Source organism: Saimiri boliviensis, chromosome 8 (genome assembly GCF_048565385.1).
Source record: "Saimiri boliviensis isolate mSaiBol1 chromosome 8, mSaiBol1.pri, whole genome shotgun sequence".
Taxonomy (NCBI): Eukaryota; Metazoa; Chordata; class Mammalia; order Primates; family Cebidae; genus Saimiri; species Saimiri boliviensis.
This window is the reverse complement of record NC_133456.1, coordinates 4,376,255-4,402,869: the sequence shown is the minus strand read 5'-3', so window position 1 is coordinate 4,402,869 and position 26,615 is coordinate 4,376,255. Positions and strand designations below refer to the sequence as shown.

The 26,615-nt window shown below is 37.3% G+C and overlaps 1 protein-coding gene and 1 pseudogene across 5 annotated transcripts in view; both read right to left on the bottom strand.

Annotated features, from left to right (window-relative positions):
• The window catches only part of DNAH12 (dynein axonemal heavy chain 12), a 260,536-nt gene that overhangs the window by 160,806 nt on the left and 73,115 nt on the right, over positions 1–26,615 (bottom strand). For all 5 annotated transcript variants that reach the window (XM_074403604.1, XM_074403603.1, XM_074403607.1 and 2 more), the window contains exons 12-17: positions 21,884–22,062; positions 15,986–16,121; positions 9,876–10,001; positions 8,531–8,665; positions 7,474–7,667; positions 5,722–5,965 (exon numbers count right to left, since the gene is read on the bottom strand). In XM_074403604.1, coding sequence (XP_074259705.1) covers positions 5,722–5,965; positions 7,474–7,667; positions 8,531–8,665; positions 9,876–10,001; positions 15,986–16,121; positions 21,884–22,062 — 1,014 coding nt within the window. The remainder of the gene's footprint in view (positions 1–5,721; positions 5,966–7,473; positions 7,668–8,530; positions 8,666–9,875; positions 10,002–15,985; positions 16,122–21,883; positions 22,063–26,615) is intronic.
• LOC120367280 (small nucleolar RNA U13) lies at positions 7,192–7,281 on the bottom strand (annotated as a pseudogene).

The following is a 26,615-nucleotide window of genomic DNA, read 5'->3' as shown; positions in this document are numbered from 1 at the left end:
CAGGAAAATTATAAGAGTGAAAAAGAAGAATGAAGGGCCAGGCACAATGGTTCATGCCTGTAATCCCAGCACTTTGGGAGTTTGGGATGAAAGGATCTCTTGAGCTCAGGAATTTGAGGTCACAGTGAGCTATGACTGCAATACTGTCCTCCAGCTTGGGTGACAGAGTGAGGCCTTGTCTCTATTTTTTTAAAAAAAGGAAGAATGAAGGGTAATTATTCTGTAAAATATTAAGTATATGATAAAACTGTGGTATTATTTTAGAAATTCAATTTTGTTATAAGTACTACTTGCAGAAAAATATAATATATAGCTATAAATACACACACATAGCACGAATGGGGAAAATATCTGTGCCAAAATCCCAAAATGTAACAGTGTTTTATCTCTGCTGAGTGACACCCGCCTTGGCCTCCCAAAGTGCTGGGATTACAGGTATGGGCCACCATGCCTGGCCCCCTCTTTTACTTTTTCATGAGTCATGTTTTAACTTTGTATAAGTAATAACTTAATATTACAAATTTTTTAAATTGGAGGACCACAAACTAGCACACTTTTCATTTTGCTTAGTTAAGGACTGTTTTAACCTCCTGTTGGTTATCACCATCATGTTTTTGCTTGTGACATATTCCCTAGAATTCATCAGAACATACTATAACAGGCACTCAGTATTTTTTAAATAAATGAAGTTTTAACATCTAAAAAGTAGGAAGGACATACTCTTTATTTACTTATTTATTTAGACAGAGTCTCACTCCATCGCCTAGGTTGGAGTGCACTGACGCGATCTTGGCTCGCTGCAACCTCCTTCGGGATTCAAGAGATTCTCCAGCCTCAGCCTCCTGAGTAGCTAGGATTACAGCCTCCTGAGTAGCTGGGCCACATAAAAGTGAAAAAAAGCTCCAAGCAGAGGAGCCGACAGTAAGAGAATCGAACTTCCACATCTGCAATGCCCCTCTCCCTATTCTGTCTGGTACCAAGTGGGCAGAAAATTTCCCCCCAGCTCACTGTTTCTACCCTGATAAGAGTAAGGTCAAAGTGCACAACCAGCTACCCCACCACCCTGGGTCCCTAGCAGGAGACCCATCCCTCCCTTAACCCACAGGAAGCATTCCCAATGCCTGAAGGGATCAATAATTCCTGAGGACAGAGACAAAGGGAGAAGGTAGGACGACCCTCCCCAGCCCCAGAAACTCTATAATCCACAGGGGATGCCCAAATTAGAGTGGCTATTCTGCAGCAGCACATTGTAGGAGGTTTGTCCCACAGGTCCCCTGGGCACAAACTCCTAGACAGCTTCCCATACTGCCAGAATATACCCTTTGGGACCGTCCCCATTCAGGAAAGGCAGTACTTCCCACTGGGTACTAGAGCCAAGACAAACCTGGGCTTAAGGTGCCACCTGGAGCTGAAAAGGAAGCAGTGACCTAGCGCTAAAGAAACTCTAAGCAAATATATCCAATATAAAACAAAGCAAGCTAGACAATGAACACTAGAATACATAACACTTCAATGCAAAGACACAGATGTATATCCAGCAAAAACAACAGCAAACCGGGAACCATGATCTCCACAAACAGACGAAGTGCAGGAGACAGGGATATGTGAGCCCTCTGACCAACAATAAACAGCGAAATTCCTAACGACTGCTTAATGAAAAAAAGAGAGAGAAAATTAAAAGAACCAATATTTAGAATTTAAAAGGAGCTAGCACTATAGATTCTACAGACATTTAAAAGACAATAAAGAAATGTTATTAGCAACTTTACGGCAACAAAATCAATGACTTAGAAGAAATGGACAAATTCCTTAAAAAATACAATCTACCCAAATTAAACAGAAAATTTGAAAAGCCCTCTATCTATTAAAGAAATTCTCTTTTCCTTCACATAGAGGGGAAATTGGCACAGAACTTGCTTCAGCCAATGTAATACGGGTGGACATGAAGTATGTCACAATTGAGTGGAAGATCTAAACTCAGGTGCATGGTGTAGCTCAGCCCTTGCTCTTTCTCCCTAACACCAGATTGGCTCACATTAGCTCAAGGCATAGCCTGTGTCCTGGAACTCAGGAGCAGAACAGGACTGCAACTTGGAGCAGAGACTCAGCTAACCTGTGGTCCTTACAGAATATGAAGAAGAAATCAGTACTTGAGAAATAGAGAGAGAGAGTCTGTTTTCAAAACCTTTCCTACAAACAAAACTTCAGGCTAAATGGTTTCACTAGTGAATGTTTCTCTAAAATAAGAAAGAAATAATACCAATTTATAAAAAACTGTTTCAGCAAATAGAGAAAACAAAACTTCCTAATTTGTTATACAAAGCCAATATAACTCTGATACCGAAATCTGACAAAGACATTACAAGAAAAGAAAACTAAAACCAAAATCCTTCCTGAACATAACCTCAAATATCCTGAATAAAACATGAACAAATAACAGACCATAAAAGCATTAGAAAAAATAATTTGGCATGGGGAAGGCATTTTAAACTACAGTTCAGAACCCAAGCACCATAAAGGAAAAGAATAAAAATAATTACATAAAAATAAAAGGCTTCTGCAAGGCACAAGTTACCATAAGCAAGGTCAAAACGCAAACAATAAATGTTCACATCACAGACAAAGCCTAATTTCCCATATATATAGGAAAAGAAATCAGTAGGAAAAAGGCCAATAATTCAAAAGAAAAATAGGCAGAGGTATGTTAAAACAGTTAACAGGAAAAGAAATACAAAAACTCAAATATATGAAATATATGAAAATGTTTAAGATTTTACTTGCAATAAGAGAAATGAAAGTTCTCTTAGTAGAGTAGCAAAAACCTAAAATTTGATGTATTTTATTATGAAAGTTGATAAGAGTATACACTGGTATAACCCCTACAGAGGGTAATTCAACTGTAGACTGTAACCTAGCATTTACTCTTCCACAATTTACCCTGCAGTCACCTTCAAACACATGCAATTCACACACACACACACACACACACACACACACACAGATTATTCATATATTATATAAGTATGAAAAAAAATGAAGAAGCTCCCAATATATAACAAGAAAAAGTCTCTAAGATAAATTAAGCAAAATGAAGAAATAAAAGAAAATCATATACATCATATGCTAGATTTTATGTAAAAAGATAGACAGATAAGAATATATATTCACATTGTTATATGTGTAAAAAAAAAAACTCTGGAACTATAAACAAGAAGATAATAACACTTATCACCTGAGTGATACAGGTGAGAAACATGAGGAGGAGAATTTTCAGATATATATTTTTATATTTTTTAGACCATGCAAATGTATTCAACATTGAAAAGAATTTTTAAGTCAAAAAAAAAAAATCAGGCAGCCATGGAATCTCTGAGACGACTAGACATAGACAGGAACAATGCTTAAATCCAGTCGCAGAGTTTGCACTCTGGGCATGCTGACAGTGGAAATTTGCCAATAAAACCAGTGCCACTACTGCCTTGGGAAGAGGATGTATTACTGACTGTCACAAAAACTATTTTTATTCTCTCTTTATAAATGAGAGGACTGAGGCGCAAGCAGCTACATATCTTGCTCAAGGTATAGAACTGCCAGGTGCAGAATAGTATAACTAAGCAGTATGGTTCCAAATCCTTCCCAAAAAACTCTTACCCTGTGTTGCTGCACTTAGTATAGGCTACGTGGTCTGCCCTAGTAAATTTATGTCCTTGTTTTTGTTGAGACAGGGTCTCACTCTATTGCCCAGGAGTGCAGTGGTACAATAATAGCTCACTGTAATCTCAAATTCCTGGGCTTAAGTGATCCTTCCACCTCAGTCTCTGGAGTAGCTGGGACTTCAGAACAGCTGAATTTTTTTTATCATGTCTGGCTAATTTTTTATTTTTTGTAGAGATAGAGTCTCACTATGTTACCCTACCTTTTAATTTTTTTATTTATAACCTACTTTTTATTTTTTGTAGAGGTAGGGCCTCGCTATGTTACCCAGGCTGGTCTTGAACTTCTGGCCTCAAATGATCCTCCCAAAGCCCTGGGATTACAGGTTACAGGTGTCATCCACTATACCCAGCCTGCTTCCAAATCTTTCTATTTCTTTTCATTAGCACTTGATGATGAGAAAAGCTCTATCAAGGTTTTCTTGAGTAAAATTTTTTTTTTTTTTTTTTGAGATGGAGTCTGGCTCTGTCGCCCAGGTGGGGCATGCAGTGGCATGATCTCGGCTGACTGCAACCTTCGCCTCCCAGGTTCAAATGATTCTCCTGCCTCAGTCTCCCAAGTAGCTGGGATTACAGGTATGCACCACCACGCTCAGCTAATTTTTTGTATTTTTAGTAGAGATGGGGTTTCACCATGTTGGTCGGGCTGGTCTCAAACTCCTGACCTCAGGTGAGCTGCCTGCTTTGGCCTCCCAAAGTGCTGAGACTACGAGCATGAGCCACCATGCCTGGCCTTGAGTAATTCTTAAAATTTAGAATCCATGGGTCAATAATTTATCTGGGCTCAAAAGCCTTCTCCACCTAAGCATTTTGCAAATGCCAAAAACTTTTAATGTATTCATCTAGAAAAAAATAGTTATAACCTCACTTCAAAGATTGGATTATACTGAATTAATGGCAGGCTATTTTATTAGATTTGTTTAGTTTATTAAAATTATGAACAATGGTGTCCTCTTCCTATGTTTTCCGTAGGAAAATGATTTTGTATCATTTTCAGGAAGTATGCAATCTGCCCTAATAGATCTGAGCAATCTTCTACTGCCTTTCTTAGGCCAGAGGAACTATTTCCCCGGTTTTGTGACATCTGGCTTTATATGTATATTATCTTTGATCTGCCCCTCAAATATGGCTGTCATTCACCACCCATTAGCCTTCCCTACACTCCATAATGGTGCTTCATGATGAGGAGCTCAAGTTGTGGGAATGAGACACCAAAATATCAAAGATGCAAACAGATGTAATTCAAAAGATGAGAAGAATAAAGTGCCCTCTCTTGCCCTTACCACTTCCTCCCAAAACCAGTCACTTAGTTCTGTCACAATACCCATGCCTACAACAGAGCTGGGAGTGAGTCAGAGCTTGACCAAGAGCCTGAGGCATAGCAGAGGAATTTAAAATCTTATTTTTTTCTGATTGTTTCTCCTCAGTACCTTCATTTGGCCACACTCCTTTGATTACAAGTGACAGAGACCCAATTCATTGGCCAAAGAGGAAGAAATAGTGTCTTCTTCCTGAGCCAAGGAGTCTGAGGCTGCAGTAAGCTATGATTGTGCCACTGCACTCCAGCCTGGGCAACAGGGTAAGACCCTATCTAAAAAGTAATAATAATAGGCCAGGTGTGGTGGCTCATGCCTGTAATCCCTGCACTTTGGGAGGCCAAAGTGGACAGATTGCTTGAGCACAGGAGTTCGAGACCAGCCTGGGCAACATGGCCAAACCCCATCTCTCAAAAAAATTAGCCAGGCATGGTGGTATACACCTGTAGTACCAGCTACTCAGGAGGTTGAGGTGGGAGGATGACTTGAGCCCAGGAGGTGAAGTTGGCAGGGAGTCACCACTATACTCTATCGTGGGAAACATACTAAGACCCTGTCTCAAAACTTAATAATAATGATAATAATTGATAAACATGTAAAACAAGAAGATAGGCTTTATAATTTATATATTATGCAACAGAAAAGTTGAGAAGATCGCTAAAATATTAAAATGTTATTATATACATTTATACCTTAAAAGCTTTTATCTGTTCCATGACTGTACTGCACATAGTAATAGTAGGATTCTCTTTGGGTTCTTCTTCAATTTTCTCTTCTTCCAGAGACCGTTTTCTTGCTGCCTTTCTTTTTTCTTGTAATTCTTTCTTTAGCTTCGTTTGGAAAAATTTTAGTGTCTTAAAAATTTCGCGGGAAAACTCTTCCACATCAGCCTCCATGCTTTCCCCATTGAGGTCCAAAAACCCTCCATCCATCCACCTGAATTGAAAGAAAAAAATTATTAAACTCAGACTTTCAGAGTTTGAAGGTGCCTTAGAGATCCTTTAGACTAGACCCCTTATTTTTTTTTTTAAGAGAGAAAAATGAGGACAAAAGCTGTTAACAGTTTTTCTCAGGTACACAGGTACAGCTGATGGTAGATAGACAGAACTAAAATAATCATTTTGATTATGCTGCATGTGCTAAAATATGTATCAGATTATAAATGGATGACTTATAGTACCCAAATAAAATGCATATTCACATCAGAGAAATGCAAGTCAAAGCATAATGAGAGACCATCTCCCATTGACCAGAATGGCTATTATTAAAAAGCTTAAAAAAACAAAAAAACAGATGCTGTGAAGAAAAGGGAATGCTTATTCACTGTTGCACTGTTGGTGGGACTGTAAATTTGCTCAGCCACTGTGGAGAGTAGTTTGGAGATTTCTCAAAGAACTTAAGACAGAACTACTATATGACCCAGCAATTCCATTACTGGGTACATACCCAGAGGAAAATAATCATTCTACCAAAAAGACATATGTACTTGTCTGTTCATCACAGCACTATTTATAGTGGCAAAGACATGGAGTCAGCCTGGGTGCCCATCAACAGTGGATTGAATAAAGAAAATTTGGTAGAAAAGTCACATGATTGAAAGTGGGGTACAAATAAGAAAAAAAAGAAAAGAAAATTTGGTACATATACACTACGGAATACAACACAACCCTAAAAAAGAATGGAATCATGCCCTTTGCAGCAACATGGATGCAGCTGAAGGCCATTATCCTAAGCAAATTAATGCAGAAACAGAAAAGCAAACATCTCATGGTCTCACTTTGAAGTGGGAGGTAAGCCCTGGGTACACGTGGACATAGAGATGGGAGCAACAGACACTGGGGACTACGAAAGGTGAGAGAGAGGGAGGGGAACAAGGGCTGAAAAACTACCTAGTAGATGCTATGCTCACTACCTGGGTGATAGGATCATTTGTATTCCAAACCTCAGTGGCATGCAATATACCCATGTAACAAATCTGCACATGTTTCCGAATCTAAAATAAAAGTTGAAATTATAAAACAAAAATAAAAATAAAATGCAGATTTGACTCCATACTTCTAATTTTGGGGGTAAACATTAGTGAAATTAATCTATTGTATTAAAAAGGAAATTGACTCTCAGAAACCTAAATGACAACTCATATATTATATATGCTTTTTTCATGTCAGAAGGGTAATGTGCTGACATCGTAACAATGTTTGAGGGAGGCATACTTCTCACACACCAATCATGCCCATAAGCCAGAAAAGGATCTCAGATATTATATTAGTAAGGTTAGTGGTACCTTAGCAGCACTGGATGCTTCTTCTATATGGTACTTGGTTCTCTTTCAAATGGACAGATAACTCCTACTTTTAAACACTTAACCAAAAAAAAAAATCAATTTATATTTTGCAAGTTATTTTCTATCATTTGCTTGATTTTTATTACATTACCAGAATTACCGTTTTTCTGATCGTTGCCACTTCAGAACAAAATTAAAAAACTTCTGATAAGGCTCAATGTTAACTTTTAATTTATCCAGTTCAGGATATTTTGTCAATTCCCACTTGAAAAGTTCCTCTTCTTTATTAATAAACTGCACTGCTTCTTCAGATTCCTGAATACGTTTTTGTAATTGTCTTACATCTGTCACATACTAAAAACAAATAATTTTTTGTTAAATATTAACAAAATATCTTAAATTAATTAAATATCTTAAAAATATTCAAGTAATGTTATAAAATAGTATGGTACTGTGTAAGATATGCTCTTGCATTTATACTGCAACCTTATTTTATTTTTAGGTTGGAGTGCAGTGGTGCTATCTGGGCTCACTGCAACCTCTGCCCCCTGGTTCAAGCAATCCTCCCGCCTCAGCCCACCGAATAGCTGGGACTACAGGTGCACACCACCACACCCGGCTAACTTTTGTATTTTTAGTAGAGATGGGATTTCACCATGTTGACCAGGCTGATCTCAAACTCCAGACCTCAAGTGATCACCCGCCTCAGCCTCCCAAAGTGCTGGGATGATAGGCATAAGCCACCGCACCCAGCCTATACAGCAACTTTAAATATTAGCTTCACAACATAATTATGATTGAAAACAAAAAGTACAATTATGTCTATACTACAATTAGATAACTAAGTCACAAGAAAGATTACATAGTTCCAGTTCTGGGCCTAAAATTCAGGTCTTCGTTTGCCAGCCTGGGCAACATGGCAAAACCCCATCTTTAAAGAAAATATAAAAAATTAGCCATGCATGGTGGCACATGCCTGTTAGTCCCAGCTACTCAGGAGGCTGGGACTACATATAAAATATTTATATAAATATTTATGTATTTTACTATATGTTATAGTATTAGATAAGTGTAATTATACTTTTCTATATATCTATATAATACAGCTAACAAAAAATATAGTAAACATATATTTTTCTATATTTTTAAATTTATGTTAATATGTCCTGTATGACTCTATGGGCTGGCCATAGCTTTTTCTTATATATTTATCAGACCTGTTGCATGCGTTCCAGCTCTGCAAATTCTGTAAACTCTTCCATGTGGCGTGATTCCTTTTCTATTTCCAAAATAAGTTTCTCTCTCTTGGCCATTAGTTCATTTTCTTTTTTATGTTTAGCATTCTCAATTAGCTTTTTAAAAGACAATTTAATCATGTTAGTTAATCTGTAACAAAGAATTACCAAGTCAGAAATCTAAATACTGTGTATAATAATTTTAAAAATCAGAGGGCTGGGGGCGGCGATGCACGTCTGTAATCCCAGCACTTTGTGAGGCTGAGGTGGGTAGATCACAGTCAAGCAATCGAGATCATACTTGCCAACATGGTGAAACCCCATCTCTACTAAAAATACAAAAATTAACTGGGCATGGTGGCACATGCCTATAGTCCCAGCTACTCGGGAGGCTGAGGCCAGAGAATCACTGGAACCTGGAAGGCGGAGGTTGCAGTGAGCTGAGATTGCACCACTACACTCCAGCCTGGGTGACAACAGAGAGAGACTCTGTCTCAAAAAAAAAACCCAGAGAAGTAAAAATGAGTAGAAAAATAAAACAATGTTTATAATAACTGATATAAAAATGCAAAGAATAATAAACCACACAGAAAAATGTTCCTAGATCTCCAAAGTGACTTTAACAACTGTATTCATTAAATACTTTATTTAACAGATTCTGGGATAATAATAAAATTACCATTTATTGAGTATATGCCCAAGAACTATTAAATATCTTACCTATATTATTACTGGTATTATTATTCTCATTTCAGAGAAAAGAAATGGAATCTTATGGAAGTCTTGTTCAAGTTTACAAAAAAAAAAATCAAAATCTGGATGAGAATCTTGGTTTATTTGATGGAAGGCCACACTTTTTATTACAATACCATCTTACCTCCCAATTTAGGATAAACTGGTCTACATTAGGACTTTTTCAATATCTGAAATATATTCGTTCTGATATAAAATCATATATCTTATCTGTGATACTGAGCTATTTAATTTATCTGAGTCTCATATTTCTCATCTATAAAATGGAAGAAATGGGAGCACATGAGATTTTGATGAGAGTGAAATAAGTGAATAAATGGAAAGCACTTTCTCAGTTAAGTGCTTCTATTATTAATTTATGTAATAGCTCTGACTTTTTAAATGTCAGCCCCACTACTTACCAGACCTTGTGAGTTAAGCCTAACAGCTTGCCTCCATAGGGTGGCCAGTCTCAAACTCATATTGACACACAGAATTACTTTGAAAGCTAGATGGCCAGTAGATATGAAATTAAATGTGAATTCTGTGCTTCAAATGTCAGAATACAAAAATACATACTGAAAAATATATTTACCTCATCATTTTCATCAAAAACAGGATTTATTTTCTTAGGCCACATGAGGACAGTTGCATTTAGAGCTAAGTCTTCTTGAGGAAATAGAAAAACATCTAAAAAGTAACTCATTTGGCGTTTAGATTCCTACAAAAGAAACTCCAGATATAATATGCCATATAGAAAATCTAAGTCATTATGAAAAAGAGATTAACAACAATAATTTTTAATACCTTTTCAGATTTCAACTAGATTCAGATTATTAACTGATATTTTATATATCACCCAAACCAGATGGGTATTTCAATAGCTATAGTATTATTTATCTTGTTTCATGTCACATAGTTGCTTACTTTTATGCTAGAAATAAGGCTTTTAAGAAGTTTTCACTTGCAGTCAACTTAGCATAAACGAACTCTTGGTCCTCCCTTGTTTATGACTGAAAAACATAACTAAATGTTCAGCAATTATTTAACTTTGATTTTAAAGGATTTTAAATTATTTTATTCTTATGAATTTTTTAATTTTTGAATCTCTAATGACAAAGATACTAAAGTATCTTTTGTTTTGATTTGTATCTTTTTTTGCCACCTTTTTTGCCTACTTCACATATTGCTGTATACAATAGTTTAGAATATTGCTGTTTGTAATTATTCAGAAAGAGTTGTAGGTGAGTTGGCTGGGTGCAGTGGCTCACACCTATAATCCCAGCACTTGGGGAGGCTGAGGTGGGTGGATCACCTGAGGTCAAGAGTTCAAGACCAGCCCAGCCAACATGGTGACACTCTGTAGCTACAAAAATACAAAAATTAGCCGGGCATACTGATACACGCCTATAGTCCCAGCTACTCAGGAGGCTGAGGCAGGAGAATTGCTTGAACCCCGGAGGCAGATGGTGCAGTGAGTCGAGATCCGTCACTGCAGTTCACACTCCAGCCTGAGTGACAGTTAGACTCTGTCTCAAACAGAGTTGGAAGTGAGTTGCAAATTTAAAAACTCTTAAAACAATAGATTTATCTGAGTAGAGAGGTTGAATAATTTTACCTTCTGTATCTTTCAGTGCTCTATAAGCTGTACTGTAGTACTAATTTTTAAGAACTGAAATACAGATTCAAAGGCAAATTTAAGGTTTTTGATTTTATATTATATAGCTATACATAATTATATGTTGCAAATAACATTAAATATATATTCTGTACATTACATATATTACATATATACAATGCATGTAGAAATAAAACTTTAAAATAATAAATGATCCATGTAATCTATTTGTAGATTAAATTATAGATTTAATAAATTATAATTTTTATAATTACAGATTAATAGGTTAAATTAATAGATTAAAGAGAAAAAGCATATGATCACCACAGTAGATGCAAAAAAGAGCATGTAGTGAAATTCAAAGTCCGCTCATAATAACTTTTCTTTAAAAAAAAAACCTAGTAGCACATCAGCAATAGAAGGGAATTCATTAATCTGGCAAAAGTACCTACATAAAACTCATGTCATACTTAATAGTGTGTAAAAAATAAGTATGTATGTAAAAAATAGTGTGTGTAAAAACTAGTGTGTAAAAAATAGTATGCAAAAAATACTATTAAGTATGACATAAAATAAATGTCATATTTAATAGTGAAATCTTGAAAGCTTTCCCCTTAAGGTTGGGATAAAGATGGGAAACCTGCCATCCACTGCTATTCAACATTGTACTAGAGTCCCAAACAGTCCACTGTTGCAAAGAAAATTAAGTTTGGCAAATGTGTAATATTTGATCAGGAAAAACAAAACTGTCATTATTTGTAAGTTATATAATGCAATATACAGACATCCAAAATAATCTTCAGATAAACTATTAAAATTAAGAAGCGAAATTTAAAAATATGAAAATATTAAAGTTGAATTTTTTTTTTTTTTGAGATGGAATTTCACTCTTGTTACACAGGCTGGAGTGCAATGGCACAATCTCAGCTCACTGAAACCTTCGCCTCCCAGGTTCAAGTGATTCTCCTGCCTCAGCCTCCCAAGTAGCTGGATTTATAGGCATGCATGCCCCGTTAACTTTTTGTATTTAGTAGAGATGGAGTTTCACCATGTTGGTCAGGCTTGTCTCAAACTCCTGACCTCAGGTAATCCACCCACCTTGGCCTCCCAAAGTGCTGGGATTATAGGCATGAGCCACTGTGCTTGGCCTAAAGTCAAAATTTTTAAATAGAAAATTTTAAAAGAAAAAGTGAGTGATGGGTATTAAACTACTATATAAAAATAAATTTTATATTATAGCCCAAAGTACAAAATAAATATCCATAAATCCATATTGATATGAATAAATGATTGAATAAATTAAAAAGCGGGGGAAAAGAGACAAATCTCTGATGCATGAAAGTTCCAAATAAATTGTGTATATTCTGCATCCTAAAAGAAAGAGAATATAACTTCCCAATTCTTAAGTGTGACCTGCAAATAGTGACTTCCTTCCAGAGGGTACAAAATGGAAGGGGGAGGAAAAAGATGGAGAGACCTGACAAACATGACTTCAGCCAGGTGATTAAGGCCAACAACAGTGTTAAGTCATGATGATTGTATATACCCTTGATATGATGTCATAAAGTGGCACTTAACCTCTGTGATCCTCCTCCCAAAGAAACCATACCTGAGTCTAATCCCGAGAAAAAACAACAGACAATATCCATAGGAGGCCATCCTACGATATACCTGATCAATACTTTTCAAAACTGTCATGGTCATCAAAAACAAGCAAACCCTGAGAAACTGTTACAGCCAAGGGGAGCCCAAGGAAATATGACTAAACATAATGTGGTATTTTAGATGGAATCTTGAACAGAAAAAAATGGCATTAAGTAAAAACTAAGGAAATCTGAATAAACTATGGGTTTTAACTAAAGATTTTCTTAGTTTTTACTTAATGCCATTTTTCTGTTCCAAGATTCATGTGGTGGCTCACACCTGTAATCCCAGTACTTTTGGAGGCTGAGGTAGGGGGATCATTTGAGGTCAGGAGTTCGAGACCAGTCTAACCAGCCTGGTGAAACCCCGTCTCTACTAAAAATACAAAAAAATTAGCTGAGCGTGGTGGCATGTACCTGTATTCCCAGCTACTCAGGAGGCTGAGGCAGAAGAATTGCTTGAACCCGGTAGGTGGAGGTTGCAGTGAGCCAAGATCATACCACTGCACTCCAGCCTGGGCAATAGAGTGAGACTTTGTCTCAAAGTAGTAGTAATAATAATAATAATAATAATGTATCAATAATGGTTTATCAATTGCAACAAATATGCCATACAAATGTAAGACATTAATAATCAGGACACTAAGTGTGGAGGGGAGCACCAAAGGTGGGATGCTAACATAAGAACTGAAGAACTGTCTTACTATGTGCCCAATTTCTCTGTATACCTAAAATTGTTCTAAAAAATAGTTATCATTTTATATATTAATTATATTTCTGTATTCAAGCAATAAACAGAAGATTAAACCATTTAAAAATACTATATAATATAAAAAGATATTAAGTACCTAAAATTATACCTAAAAAAGGTATGTAACACCTCTACAGAGAAAATTATAAAACAATGAGAGATGTTAAATAAGAGGTAAATAAATAAAACATTCTATTATGAATTGGAAGACTCCATATTGTAAATTTACCAATTCTCTCCATTGTCTACTTAATACATTCCTAATCAAAATCCCAACAGATTTTTGTAGAATATGAAAAGTTGATTATGAACTTTATATGCAAATGTTAAGGGCTAAAAACAAGCAAGAAACATAATGAAGAACAAGGTGAAAGGACACGTTCTATCAGGTATCAGGACTTACTATTGTAATTGTCATTAACCTGTTATAATTAAGTGAATGTGGTATCAAGAAAAGGGTAGACAAAAAGGCCAATGGAGGCCGGGCACAGTGGCTCACATCTGTAATCCCAGCACTTTGGGAGGCTGGCACGTGTGGCTCACTTGAGGCCAGAAATTCGAGACCAGCTTGGGCAGCATGGTGAAACCCCATATCTACAAAAACTACAAAAACTAGATGGCCGTGTTTGGTGCATGCCAGTAATCTCAGCTACTCGAGAGCCTGAGGCACACGAATCGCTTGAACCAGAGAGGTGAAGGTTGCAGTGACCTGAGATTGCACCACTGCACTCTAGCCTGAGCGACTAAATAAGACTCATCTCAAAAAAAAAAAAGAAGAAGAAGAAGAAAGAAAAGAAAAAGGCTAACGGAACAGAACAAGCTGCCTCAAAACATATCTACACATATATGGACACGGTGGGGATGGTCTCATCAATAAATACGTAATTGCTCATCTATATGGGAAAATATTTAAATTGGACCTCACATTATTCACAGAAATAAAATTTCAGGATTGAAACGTAAATCCAAAAAGCAAAACTAAACAGCTTCTAGAAAAGGGTGGAATAAAAATATCTTTGAACCAAGGTAGGAGAGGATTTCTTACAAAACACAGAAAGCACTAGCTATAAAATAAAAGATTGTTCCATTTAACTGCATTAAAATTTAGGACTTCTGTCCATCAAAAACACCATTAAAAAGTTAAATTACACAGTGAATAAAAAGATACCCAATAATATATTAAAATTCACTACATTGAACTGTAAACTTAAAAATGGTTAAAATTGTCAATTTTGTGTTATTTTACCACTTTTTTAACTACTACAAATCAATAAGGAAATAGTAAATAAAATCCAAAAATTAAATGAGCAAAATATATATACTATCATTTCACAAAAGAGGCACTCCAAATGGCCAATAAGCATATGAAAAGTGTTCAAATTCATTTTTTTCAGGAAAATGCACATTGAAAATACCAAACTTTCGCCCAGTAGAGTGGCAAAATAGAAACCATCTCACAATTGCAAGTAAGGATGTAAAATAACAGAAACTTTGTGCACTGCTAATAGGAGTCTAAAACGAACTACTTGGAAAAGAATTTTGCCTTAATTAGTAAAGTGAAGAAAAGCATATCCTATAACACCTGGAAGAAATGAATATATGCACCAGGATACATGTACAAAAATGTTCCCAGAAGCATTGCCAGTAACAGCAAAAGCAGAAACAACCAAATATCTAGAGTAGTCAAATTTGTAAAATAAATTATTATATACAATGTGGAATGGATGCAATATGGAATAGAATACTAGACAGCAATGAAAATCAACTAAAGTTAAGGAACAATGACATTACTATACTAATATATCGTTGCCGAGAGGCAAAAGAATATAAACAATATGACTCCCTTTATATAAAGATCAAAATCAGAAATTACAGTGATTAGAAATGCATGTCTAGCCTGGCCAATATAGTGAAACCCCATCTCTACTAAAAATACAAAAATTAGCTGGGTGTGGTGATGGACGTCTGTAGTGCCAGCTACTCAGAGGGCTGAGGCAGGAAAATCACTTGAACCCAGGAGACGGAGGTTGCAGTGAGCTGAAATTATGCCACTGCACTCCAGCCTGGGTGACAGAGTGAGACTACGTCTCAAAAAAAAAAAAAAAAAATCAGAGTAGTGCTAACATCCAGAAGACAAGAGATGATGATGGGCTTCAAGGGTGTCAGCAAGGTTATATTGATTTCCCTAGGTGGCAATTACTGACTGTTTACTTTAGAACATTCCAAATTGTACAATTTGTGTTTTATGTAATTTGGGTATATGTATTGTTTAACATTTTTTAAAGTTTTTTTAAACAAAGAATAAGAGTAAAATATAGGTAAATAGGTATATAATCTTGTGCTGAAAAAGGCATACATTCAGAAACTAAAAGAAAAAATATTTCTAAAAATCTCTGTTGTTTAAGGACATACACACAATTGGTGAAACTAAAGAAATTCAAAGCTATGATTCCTGTACAAATCAACTGGAAACCTCTAGAGGAGGACAGGGAAGGAGGAGAGGCATTGTGATCAGGAAGTCATATGCAGAGTCCTGGGGTGCTAACAGTACCCTATTTCTTGACCTGGGTGGTGGCAATATAACTGCTGAATTTACAATTATTTGTGTAACTATCTGTTTTACACATCTTCACTATGAATATTATATTTCACAATGAGAAAAACACAAAATGTGTAAATTAAAAGTTTCTTACCTGGATCCTTGAAATCAATTCTTCAATTCCTGCAGTCCGAGCTTTTTCTACATAAGTTATCAGATCCATCATCTCTTCTGTTGTTTCAGGAACTTTTAATGCATGTTCTTTAATTGCTTCAAATTCACTGCAAATACTGACATAATACTTCTCTTTAATAGACTTACGTTCATTAATATTACATCATATTCAATAAATGTGTGTTATGACAATTATTATAAAATAAGAACTGTGCTATCCTAAAAGTAATTGGTTGATTCACTAAGGCATCTTAAAATATTACGCTTGGCAAGACACAGTGGCTCACACCTGTAATCCCAGCATACAAAGACAAATTGGAGAAGGACACCCTATTCAATAAACAGTGCTGGGAAACCTGAATAGCCACAGGATCCCCATCTCTCACCTTATACAAAAATCACCTCAAGATGGATCAAAGACTTAAATCCAAGACCTGAAACCATAAAAATTCCAGAAAAAAACATGAGGAAAAAAGCTTCTGGACATTGACCTAGGCAAAGAATTCATGACCAAGACCTCAAAAGCAAACAACAAAAACAAAAATTTAAAAAGGGACCTAATTAAACCAAACAGCTTCTACACAGCAAAAGAAATAATCAGCACGGTAAACAGACAACCCACAGAGTGGGAGAAAATATTTGCAAACTGTGCCTCTGACAAAAGACTAGTACCCAGAATCCACAATGAACTCAAACAAATCAGCAAGGAAAAAACAAATAAACTCATCAAAAAGTGGACAAAGGACATGAACAGGCATTTCTCAAAAGAAAATAGATAAGGCTGGGCTTCGTGGCTCAAGCCTGTAATTCCAGAATCGTGGGAGGCCGAAGTGGGCAGATCATGAGAGATCAGGAGTCCAAGAGCAGGCTAGCCAATATAGTAAAACCCCATCTCTAATAAAAATACAAAACTTAGCCAGGCATGGTGGTACACACCTGTATTCCCAGCTACTCAGGAGGCTGAGGCAGGAGAATTGCTTGAACCCAGGAGGCGGAGGTTGCAGTGAGCTGAGATTGTGCCACTGACTCCAGCCTGGGCAACAAGACTCTATCTCAAAAAAAAAAGAAGAAGAAGATAGACAAACAGCCAACAAACCTATGAAAAAATGCTCAACATAACTAATCATGAGGCAAATGCAAATTAAAACCACAATGAGATACCACCTCATTCCTACAAGAACGGTCATAATTTAAAAGTCTAAAAATAACAGATGTTGGGGTGGATATGCTGAAAAGTGAGTATTTAAACTGCTTGTGAAAATGCAAATTAGTACAACCACTATGGAAAACAGTATTGAGATTCCTTAAGAACTGAAAATAGGGCCGGGCGCGGTGGCTCAAGCCTGTAATCCCAGCACTTTGGGAGGCCGAGGCGGGTGGATCACGAGGTCAAGAGATCGAGAACATCCTGGTCAACATAGTGAAACCCCGTCTCTACTAAAAATACAAAAAATTAGCTGGGCATGGTGGCGCGTGCCTGTAATCCCAGCTACTCAGGAGGCTGAGGCAGGAGAATTGCCTGAACCCAGGAGGCGGAGGTTGCGGTGAGCCGAGAATGCGCCATTGCACTCCAGCCTGGGCAACAAGAGCGAGACTCCGTCTCAAAAATAAAAATAAAAAAGAACTGAAAATAGAACTATCATTCAAGCAATCCCACTACTAGATATCTATCCAAAGGAAAAGAAGTCATATGAAAAAGACATCTACACAGGCATGTTTGTAGCAGCACAGTTCTCAATTGCAAAGCTACGGAACCAATCTTAGTGCCCATCAACCAATGAAAAGGCAAAGAAAACATGGAATACTACTTGGCCACAAAAAGGAATTAAATAATATCTTTTGCAGTAAGTTGAATGGAGCTGGAGGTCATTATTCTAAGTGAAGTAACTCAGCCATAGAAAACCAAATACAGTATATTCTCTAAAGTGGCAGCTAAGCTATGAGGATGCAAAAGAGTGACATAACGGACACTGGGGACTCAGTGTGAGGAAAGCTGAGAGGCAGGTGAGGGGCAAAAGACTACATATTGGTACAGTGTACACTGCCTGAGTGACGGGTACACTAAAATCTCAGAAATCACCACTAAAGAACTTACCTGCTGGGCGCGGTGACTCGCACCTGTAATCCCAGCACTTTAGGAGGCCCAGGCTGGTAGATTACCTGAGATCAGGAGTTTGAGACCAGGCTAGCCAACATGGTGAAACCCGTCTCTACTAAAAATACAAAATTAGCCAGGCATGTTGGCACATACATGTAATCCCAGCTATTTGGGGAGCTAATACAAGAGAATAACCGGAACCTGGGAGGCAGAGGTTACAGTGAGACTTTATCTTAAAAAAAAAAAAAAAAAGAACTTGCATGTAACCAAACCATTTGTAACCCCCAAAACTATTGAAATTTTAAAAATTAAAATAAGTTTTTCTTTTTTTTTTTTTAAAGAGAGGGTTTCACCATGTTGGCCAGGTTGGTCTTGAACTCCTGACCTCATGTGATCCGCCTGCCTTGGCCTCCCAACGTGCTGAGATTACAGGCGTGAGCCACCACACCAGGCCAATAATTTTTTCTTTAAGAAAAAAAAATATCTAGCCCAGGCCAGGCGTTGTGGCTCACGCCTGTAATCCAAACACTTTGGAGGCCAAGGTGGACGGATCACCTGAGGTCAGGAGATCAAGACCAGCCTGACCAACATGGTGAAACCCCATCTTTAAAATAAAATAAAATAAAATTTAAATATATATATATATATATCTAGCCCAGGCACAGTGGCTCACACTTGTAATCCCAGTGCTTTGGGAGGCTGAGGTAGGAGGATCTCTCGAGCCCAGGAGTTTGAAATCAGCCTGGGCAACAGGGAAAAACCATGTCTCTAATAAAAAAAATTTTTTTTATTTTAAGTAAGAAATAGAAATCTGTATTGCCATGCTATTACCAGAAATATAAGGAAAAAACATGTAAAAACAAAGTGTAAAAGAGGTAAGTGACCTCTTAGTTTGTGGGGGAATTTAAGAAATATGTGGGAAATTTTACTTGCTCATTTACTCATTTAATAAATAGCTGAGTACCTACAATATGCTAAGAAAAAGTCTAAACATTGTAAATATAGCAGCAAATGAGATCCTGTCCTCATAAAGCTTACATTCAAGCTGAGGAGAGAGACAAAGCACACAAATATGGACTATGTTAGGTAGCAAAAAAATGATGAGGATCCCTTAAGCCCAGGAGTTCAAGGCTGCAGTGAGCTATGATTGTGCTACTGCACTTTAGTCTGGGCAACATAATGAGACCCAATCTCTAAAGAAAAAAAAAAAAAAGCTATGAAGAAAAATAAAGCAAGGTAAAAGGAAAAAGAATGATCGAGTGTCAGGAAGAAGCCACTGTAAGAGTGGCCAGGCAATGCCTTTCTAGGAAGGTGATATTCAAGGTAGGGAAAAACAACAACAACAACAACAGAGTCATTCAAATAAGAGGAAAAGAGATTCCAGGAAGAAAAAACAGCAAAGACAAAGGCCATACAGTGGTAATAAGCTTGGCATACTTTAGGAATGGCAAACAGGCCAGTAGGAATGAATGCCAGGAAGAGGACGTAGGACGAAGTTGGAGTGGTAAGCAGGAGTCAGATCAAGTAGGACTTTATAGTTAATTCTTGATTATCAGAAAGACAAGAGGAATGTGGCCAGGCACGGTGTCTCACATCTGTAATCCCAGCACTTTGGGAGGGCACGAAAGGAAGGTCGCTTGAGTCCAGGAGTTTGAGACCAGCCTAGGCAACATGGCAAGGCCTCATCTCTAATTTAAATAAATAAATAAATAAATAAGGAAGGAAGGGAGGAAGGGAGGGAGGGAGGAAGGGAGGGAGGGAGGGAGGCAGAGAGGGAGAAAAAAAAATATAGGAGGAATGCATTAACGTAGATAATGCAAAAAGACAGAGAATCCTCCTGGGGATCATCTTGCTGGAGAAGAATCTGTGTCCTTTGGGGAGAGAGATTTCAGCAAAAGAAAAGGAGGCAAACAAAATTATGAAATCAAGATGGCCCACGCGATGCCAAACCAAACTGTGAAGTAAGCAAATTGTTCTTCAGTGACCTTGTACTTAACCTAGTGGCACACATTTCCTCCTTTTGATGTTACCTAAAGTATAGAATTTAAACAGGATGGAATCAAAGAATAAACTAGGTGAAGGAAACTGCACAGCTTTTTCCATTGCTTTTATATCATAGGTTTATAATAAGATAGTTATTTTGTGAGAAGTATGGAATATTCCAGAAAAATCACATATACTGTGAAGATAAATACAAAAAAGTTCTGTTAAACAATTTTTTTTTAACCAACTGTGGCACTGCCATTGTTCTTACTCATCAGGATGGTTACAACTCTCAAGAAAGGGAAAGGTTCTAATACTTTACCCTCTTTGATATCCTCTTGTGTAGTCTACTTTTATATAGAGAGTATGCCTGATAAACTTGACTTCTGACTGTAATATATTTGCTTATTCAATTTAAGATATTTATTGGGCTCCTATTCTATGCCAAGCAAGGTGCTAGATATTTTACAAATGTTACCTGTGATCCTAACATTAGTCCTGCAAGGAAGGTACTATTTCTCATAGTTAAGCACAGTAGGAAACTGAAGCTCAAGAAAATTAAGTAGCTTGCCCGGATTTATGGAAGTAGTAATGCAGTCAGGATTCAAATTCAAGTCTTTCTGATTCCAAAGCATACAATTTTTTCACTTTGCTTCCAGGAAAATAAACATCATAGCTAACATTTACGGAGTACCCATGTGCCAGGCATATGCTAGGTGCTATACATACATTAGTTTTAATCTTTACAAAAGTTACAAGCTTTTTGGGGAACTCACAGATAACAAATGAGTTCAATAAATTGGATGATGGATTGGTTGAGCTCTGGGTGAACAAACCACAGGACATATTCCATGTCTAACAAGGAAAGTTGCTTCTTAACTCCATTTATCACAGTGGGCCCAATGTGGCATTGTCTTCCTACTTTTTCAAGAAAAGAAAGAAATTCAAAGTGTGTGTGTGTGCATATGCATGTGTGTGTGTACTCCTAATTTTAAAATAATAGCAAGTCTAAAATGTGTTTAAACAAAATAAAACACAGTGTGAAACAAGCAAAACACATCCACATGACATACTCAGGTAGCAGTCCACTAATTTATGAATCTAGTTTTATAGTCACCTGCAAAGTAGGTATTAGTGTCCCCATTTTACAGATGAGAAAAATAAGCTAGGTGATACAATAAGTAAATATTGGGGTCAGGGATGATCACAGATCTGCCCAGTATTACCAAAAGTCTGTAATCTTATCATTATCATGTAATCTGTACCTGAATCTGGTTTATTTCCATTTCTTTTCTTTAAAATCCTGGGTTGCATTAAAAATAGTATCAAACAAAAAGAACCCAGCCCAATGGGACTACAAAGGCACCTCTATAGGAGGCAGCTATGGAGAAAAAGTTGTAAGTACTTACATATTTTAAGCTTTTTTTTTTTTTTTGAGACGGAGTTTCACTCTTGTTACCCAGGCTGGAGTGCAATGGCGCGATCTCGGCTCACCGCAATCTCCGCCTCCTGGGTTCAGGCAATTCTCCTGCCTCAGCCTCCTGAGTAGCTGGGATTACAGGCATGCACCACCATGCCCAGCTAATTTTTTGTATTTTTAGTAGAGACAGGGTTTCACCATGTTGACCAGGATTGTCTCGATCTCTTGACCTTGTGATCCGCCCACCTCAGCCTCCCAAAGTACTGGGATTACAGGCTTGAGCCACCGCGCCAGCCCTTGTTTTTAAACAAGAATTACTTTAGCAAAATATTTCTTTTAGCCATATAATTCTGAGCTTGGAAATTAATGCTACTTACCATTCATTTTCTTTTCTATATTTTGAAGCTATATCATTTAATAATATGTTTGCAAAGGCTTTTGCTTTATTTGTCAGGCCTGTCTTCAAATCTTCACAATCCAAACGCACCATAGGGTAATGAATCCACTGAGGCAAAAGCATTATTTCTGAGGCAAGACTGAAAAATTTTTCTACAAACTTGAAAAACAGTGTTCAAATTAAAAAAAAAAATGCTTAGAACGTTCACTGATTTTATAATATTGTATCGTTATGAAATTCTTAATTATATTATATATACACTTTATTCCTTAATTATATAATTATATAGAATATATAATTCCTTAATTATATAATATAAATGCACTTTATTCCTTAATTATATAATTATATATATATAATTCCTTAATTATATAATATAGATACACTTTATTCTGCTAAGTGACTAAAATTTTTTTCCTTGTTGCATACATATTTTTTTCACCTGTTCTTTCCTTAAGGAATTTGCCAATTTACCAGTAAATATCTAATATGATGCCATTCACAGTATCAAAATCTGAACATATCACAAGGTAAAATTTCCCTCAATAATTATTTTTTAATACTATCCCCAGAGTCAACTTGCATAGCGGACAAATATTTGCTTTTGCCATTACTGATAGCTCATTAAATTTTTAGTATTTCGTACTTTACGTCCACATGGTCAAGGATTCTAATTCAATCTTCAGGGAAATATACATATATATATAAGGAACCTATTGGTTTTTGTCAAAATACCCCAAGCCAGGCATGATGGTTTGAGCCTATAATCCCAGCTACTCAAAGGAGGTTGAGGTGGGAGGATCACTTGAGCCCAGGAGCTTGAGGCTGCAGTAAGCTATGATGGAACCCTGCATTCCAGGATTGGTGACAAGGTGAGACCCTGTCTGTTAAAAATAATGATTAAGGCCGGGCGCGGTGGCTCACGCCTATAATCCCAGCACTTTGGGAGGCCGAGGCGGATGGATCACGAGGTCAGGAGATCGAGACCATCCTGGTCAACATAGTGAAACCCCGTCTCTACTAAAAAAAAAACACACAAAAAATTAGCTGGGCATGGTGGTGCGTTCCTGTAATCCCAGCTACTCGGGAGGCTGAGGCAGGAGAATTGCCTGAACCCAGGAAGCCGAGGTTGTGGTGAGCCGAGATCGCGCCATTGCAGTCCAGCCTGGGTAACAAGAGTGAAACTTCGTCTCAAAATAATAATAATAATAATAATGATGATTAAGAAAAAAGATAAATAAATAATGATAATAATCCAAGAAGAGAGAAATATTATGCTCTGCAATTACCAAGATCCAAGATTTTGGAATGTATGTCAACTTCTTAGTACCTAAACGCTGGGATAATTTTTTAAAATTAAACAAAGTAGTATCAAAAAAATCTGACAAGCTATGTTGTACTTGGTAAAAGTGAAACATACTTACCAACTTTGGACAAACTTTGACTTAATTTCACAATCCACCTTCAATGTTTCGATCTGCCTTCCTTCTCACTCAATCTCCACTCTCTACCAAAATGTCCTATTCTTTTTATTCTTCCTTCAGGAGAACTTTCCTTCATGTTACACTCTCTCAATGCTATCCCTTTTTTCTAGAGTATCTAGGAATGTGGTGAATTGGGTTTAAATTTTTTAATGTTCAAGGGGGAAGATAACAATTAATTAATTCAAAGACTTATCTGAAGTGCCTGCCTTGCTCTTGGTTGGACATACACCAAATAGGCTGGGCATGGTGACTCACACCTGCAATCCTAGCACTTTGGGAGGCTGAGGAGGGTAGATCACCTGAGGTCAGGAGTTCAAGACCAGCCTGGCCAACATAGCGAAACCCCATCTCTACTAAAAATATAAAAATTAACTAAGTGTGGTGGCGCTCCACCCCCCAGGTTCAAGCAAATCTCAGCCTCTCGGGTAGCTGGGATTATAGGCACCTGCTATCATGCCTATAAACCCAGCTACTCGAGAGGCTGATACTCACTTGAACCTGAGGGGCGGAGGTTGCATTGAGCAGAGATTGTGCCACTGCACTCCAGCCTGGGAGACAGAGTGAGACTCTACTTCAAAAAAAAAAAAAACAAGAAAAGAAAAGAAATACACCAAATAAACAAATAAAGGATAGAAAGAACTTATGGCACCGAAGAAAGATGAATATGGATAAATTTTACCATAACAAAAGAAGAAAAACACAAAAGAACATATACAGTATGATATCTTTTATATACCGTGGACAAAACTAAACTATATCATTTAAGTATAAGTACATAGGTGGTAAAATCATAAAGGAAAGCAGGAAATGTCAGGATAATAGTTACCAATAAAGACAGGAAAGTTATAATTGGGGAGAGGCACATGGTGGCTTCTGGGTATTGGAAAGTTCTCATTCTTTTTTTTTTTTTTTTTTTTAGCTACCTATGATTTCAGAAAGTTCTCATTCTTAAGCTGCATGGTTATTACCACCCAGGTTATAATTACCTATCAATCTATACATATGTACTTTACATAGTTTTCTGTATGTATGTTATATTTCACAATTATATTAAACTTTTTCATGGAACATTTTAAACATACAAAAATAGGCAAAATGTACACATCATCCAGTTTCAACAATTAGCAATTCATGACCAACCTTTTTTTAACTATATCTTTAACCACTCCCCTGTCCTGTTTTATTTTTTCAGAAATCACAAGTATCCTATAAATTCATCTGTATAAGCCAGGCATGGTGGCTCATGCCTATAAACCCCCAGCACTTTGGGAGACTGAGACAGAAGAATTGCTTGAAGTCAGGAGTTTGAGATCAGCCTGAGCAACATAGTGAAACCCCCATCTCTACAAAAAAAATAATTTTTTAAAAATTAGCCAGCCAGCTTGGGCAATAAGGTGAAACCCCATCTCTACAAAAAAAAAAAAAAAAAAATACAAGAATTAGCCAAGTGTTATGGCATGTGCCTGTAGCACCAGCTTCTCAGGAGGCTGAAATGGGAGGATCACTTGAACCCAGAAGGCAGAGGCTGCAGTAAGCCGTGATCACACCACTGCATTCCAGCCTGGGTGACCTTGTCTCGAATAAAATAAAATAGAAAAAAATAGACAGGCATGGTGGCACACACCTCTAATCCTTGCTACTCAGAAGGCTAAGGTAGGAGGACTGCTTGAGCCCAGGAACTTGAGGCTGCATTGAGCTATGATCATATCATGGCACTCCAGCCTGGGCAACAGAGACCCTGTTTCTAAAAAAATAAATAATCGGAGGCCAGATTACAGGCTCACACCTGTAATCCTAACATTTTGAAAGGCCAAGGCGGGTGGATTACTGGAGGTCAGGAGTTTGAGACAAGCCTGGCCAACATGGTGAAACCCTGTCTCTAGTGAAAATACAAAAAATTAGCTGTGCGTGGTGGCAGGTGCCTATAATCCCAGCTACTCAGGAGGCTGAGGCAGGAGAATCGCTTGACCCTGGGAGGCAGGGGTTACAGTGAGCTGAGATAGTCCCAGCTACTCGGGAGGCTGAAGTGAAGGACCCAGGAGGTTAAGGCTGTAGTGAGCCATGATCATGCCACTGCACTCCAGCCTGGGCAATAGAGTGAGACCCTGTCTCAAAAAACAGACAAAAAACTCTATATTTTTAAAATTTAAGATGTTAAAAAAATTAAAATGCATAAAGTACACATTAAAAAATCTAAACAGTCAATAGAAAGAAGGAAAATGAAGAAATATAAGGCTAGTTTTAACCAATAGAACAAGGTCCCTTGAGGAGGTAGGAATCTTTTTTTCAATTGCCTTTTCCCTCATCGCTACCAGAATTATCTTTTTTATTTTATTTTATTTTATTTTTTTTGAGACAGAGTCTCACACTGTTGCCTAGACTGGAGTGCAGTGACACATCTCCGCTCGCTACAACCTCCACCTCCCAGGTTCAAGTGATCCTCCTGCCTCAGCCCCTGAGTAGCTGGGATTACAGGCATGTGCCACCACGCCCTGCTAGTTTCTATCTTTAGTAGAGATGGGGCTTCACCATGTTGGCCAGGCTGGTCTCAAACTCCAGACCTCAGGTGATCCACCCACTTCGGTCTCCTAAAGTGATGGGATTACAGCGTAAGCCACCATGCCTGGCTCAGAATTACCTTTCTAAAACTCAGATCCAAATAGATTACTTTCATGGTTTAAAATCTTTAGGACAAAGCACAAACTCTTAAGCAAAGGTACCCCAGGATTTTCCCATGTGGCTCCAACTTGCATTTCCAACTTCATCATATTCTAAATCTTTCATGTTCTGTGTCCCTGATACCTATTCTTTAACTATTTCCATTCATGTATGTTCTCTGAACACTTTGGTTCATGCTGCATCTTCTCCCTTCTCCACCTATAAAATCTACTTCAAAGCCTAACTCACATTTCACTTTTGCATAATATCTTTACCAATTTTCCAAAACAAACAACACTTTGTCCATATCTCTATTCCAGTACTTATATCAACACATTATAGTTGTTAGTTCCATGTCAGACTTCCAGGCCAAATGTTAGTTCCTGAAGACAGTGTTCATGTATATACATATATATTTTTTTGAGACAAGGTCTCGCTTTGTTGCCCAGTTGCAGTGCAGTGGTGTAATCATAGCTCACTGCAGCCTAAACTTCCTGGGCTCAAGTGATTCTTTTCTTGCCTCAGCCTCCTGAGTAAGAAGGGACTACCATACCTGGCTAATTTAAAAAA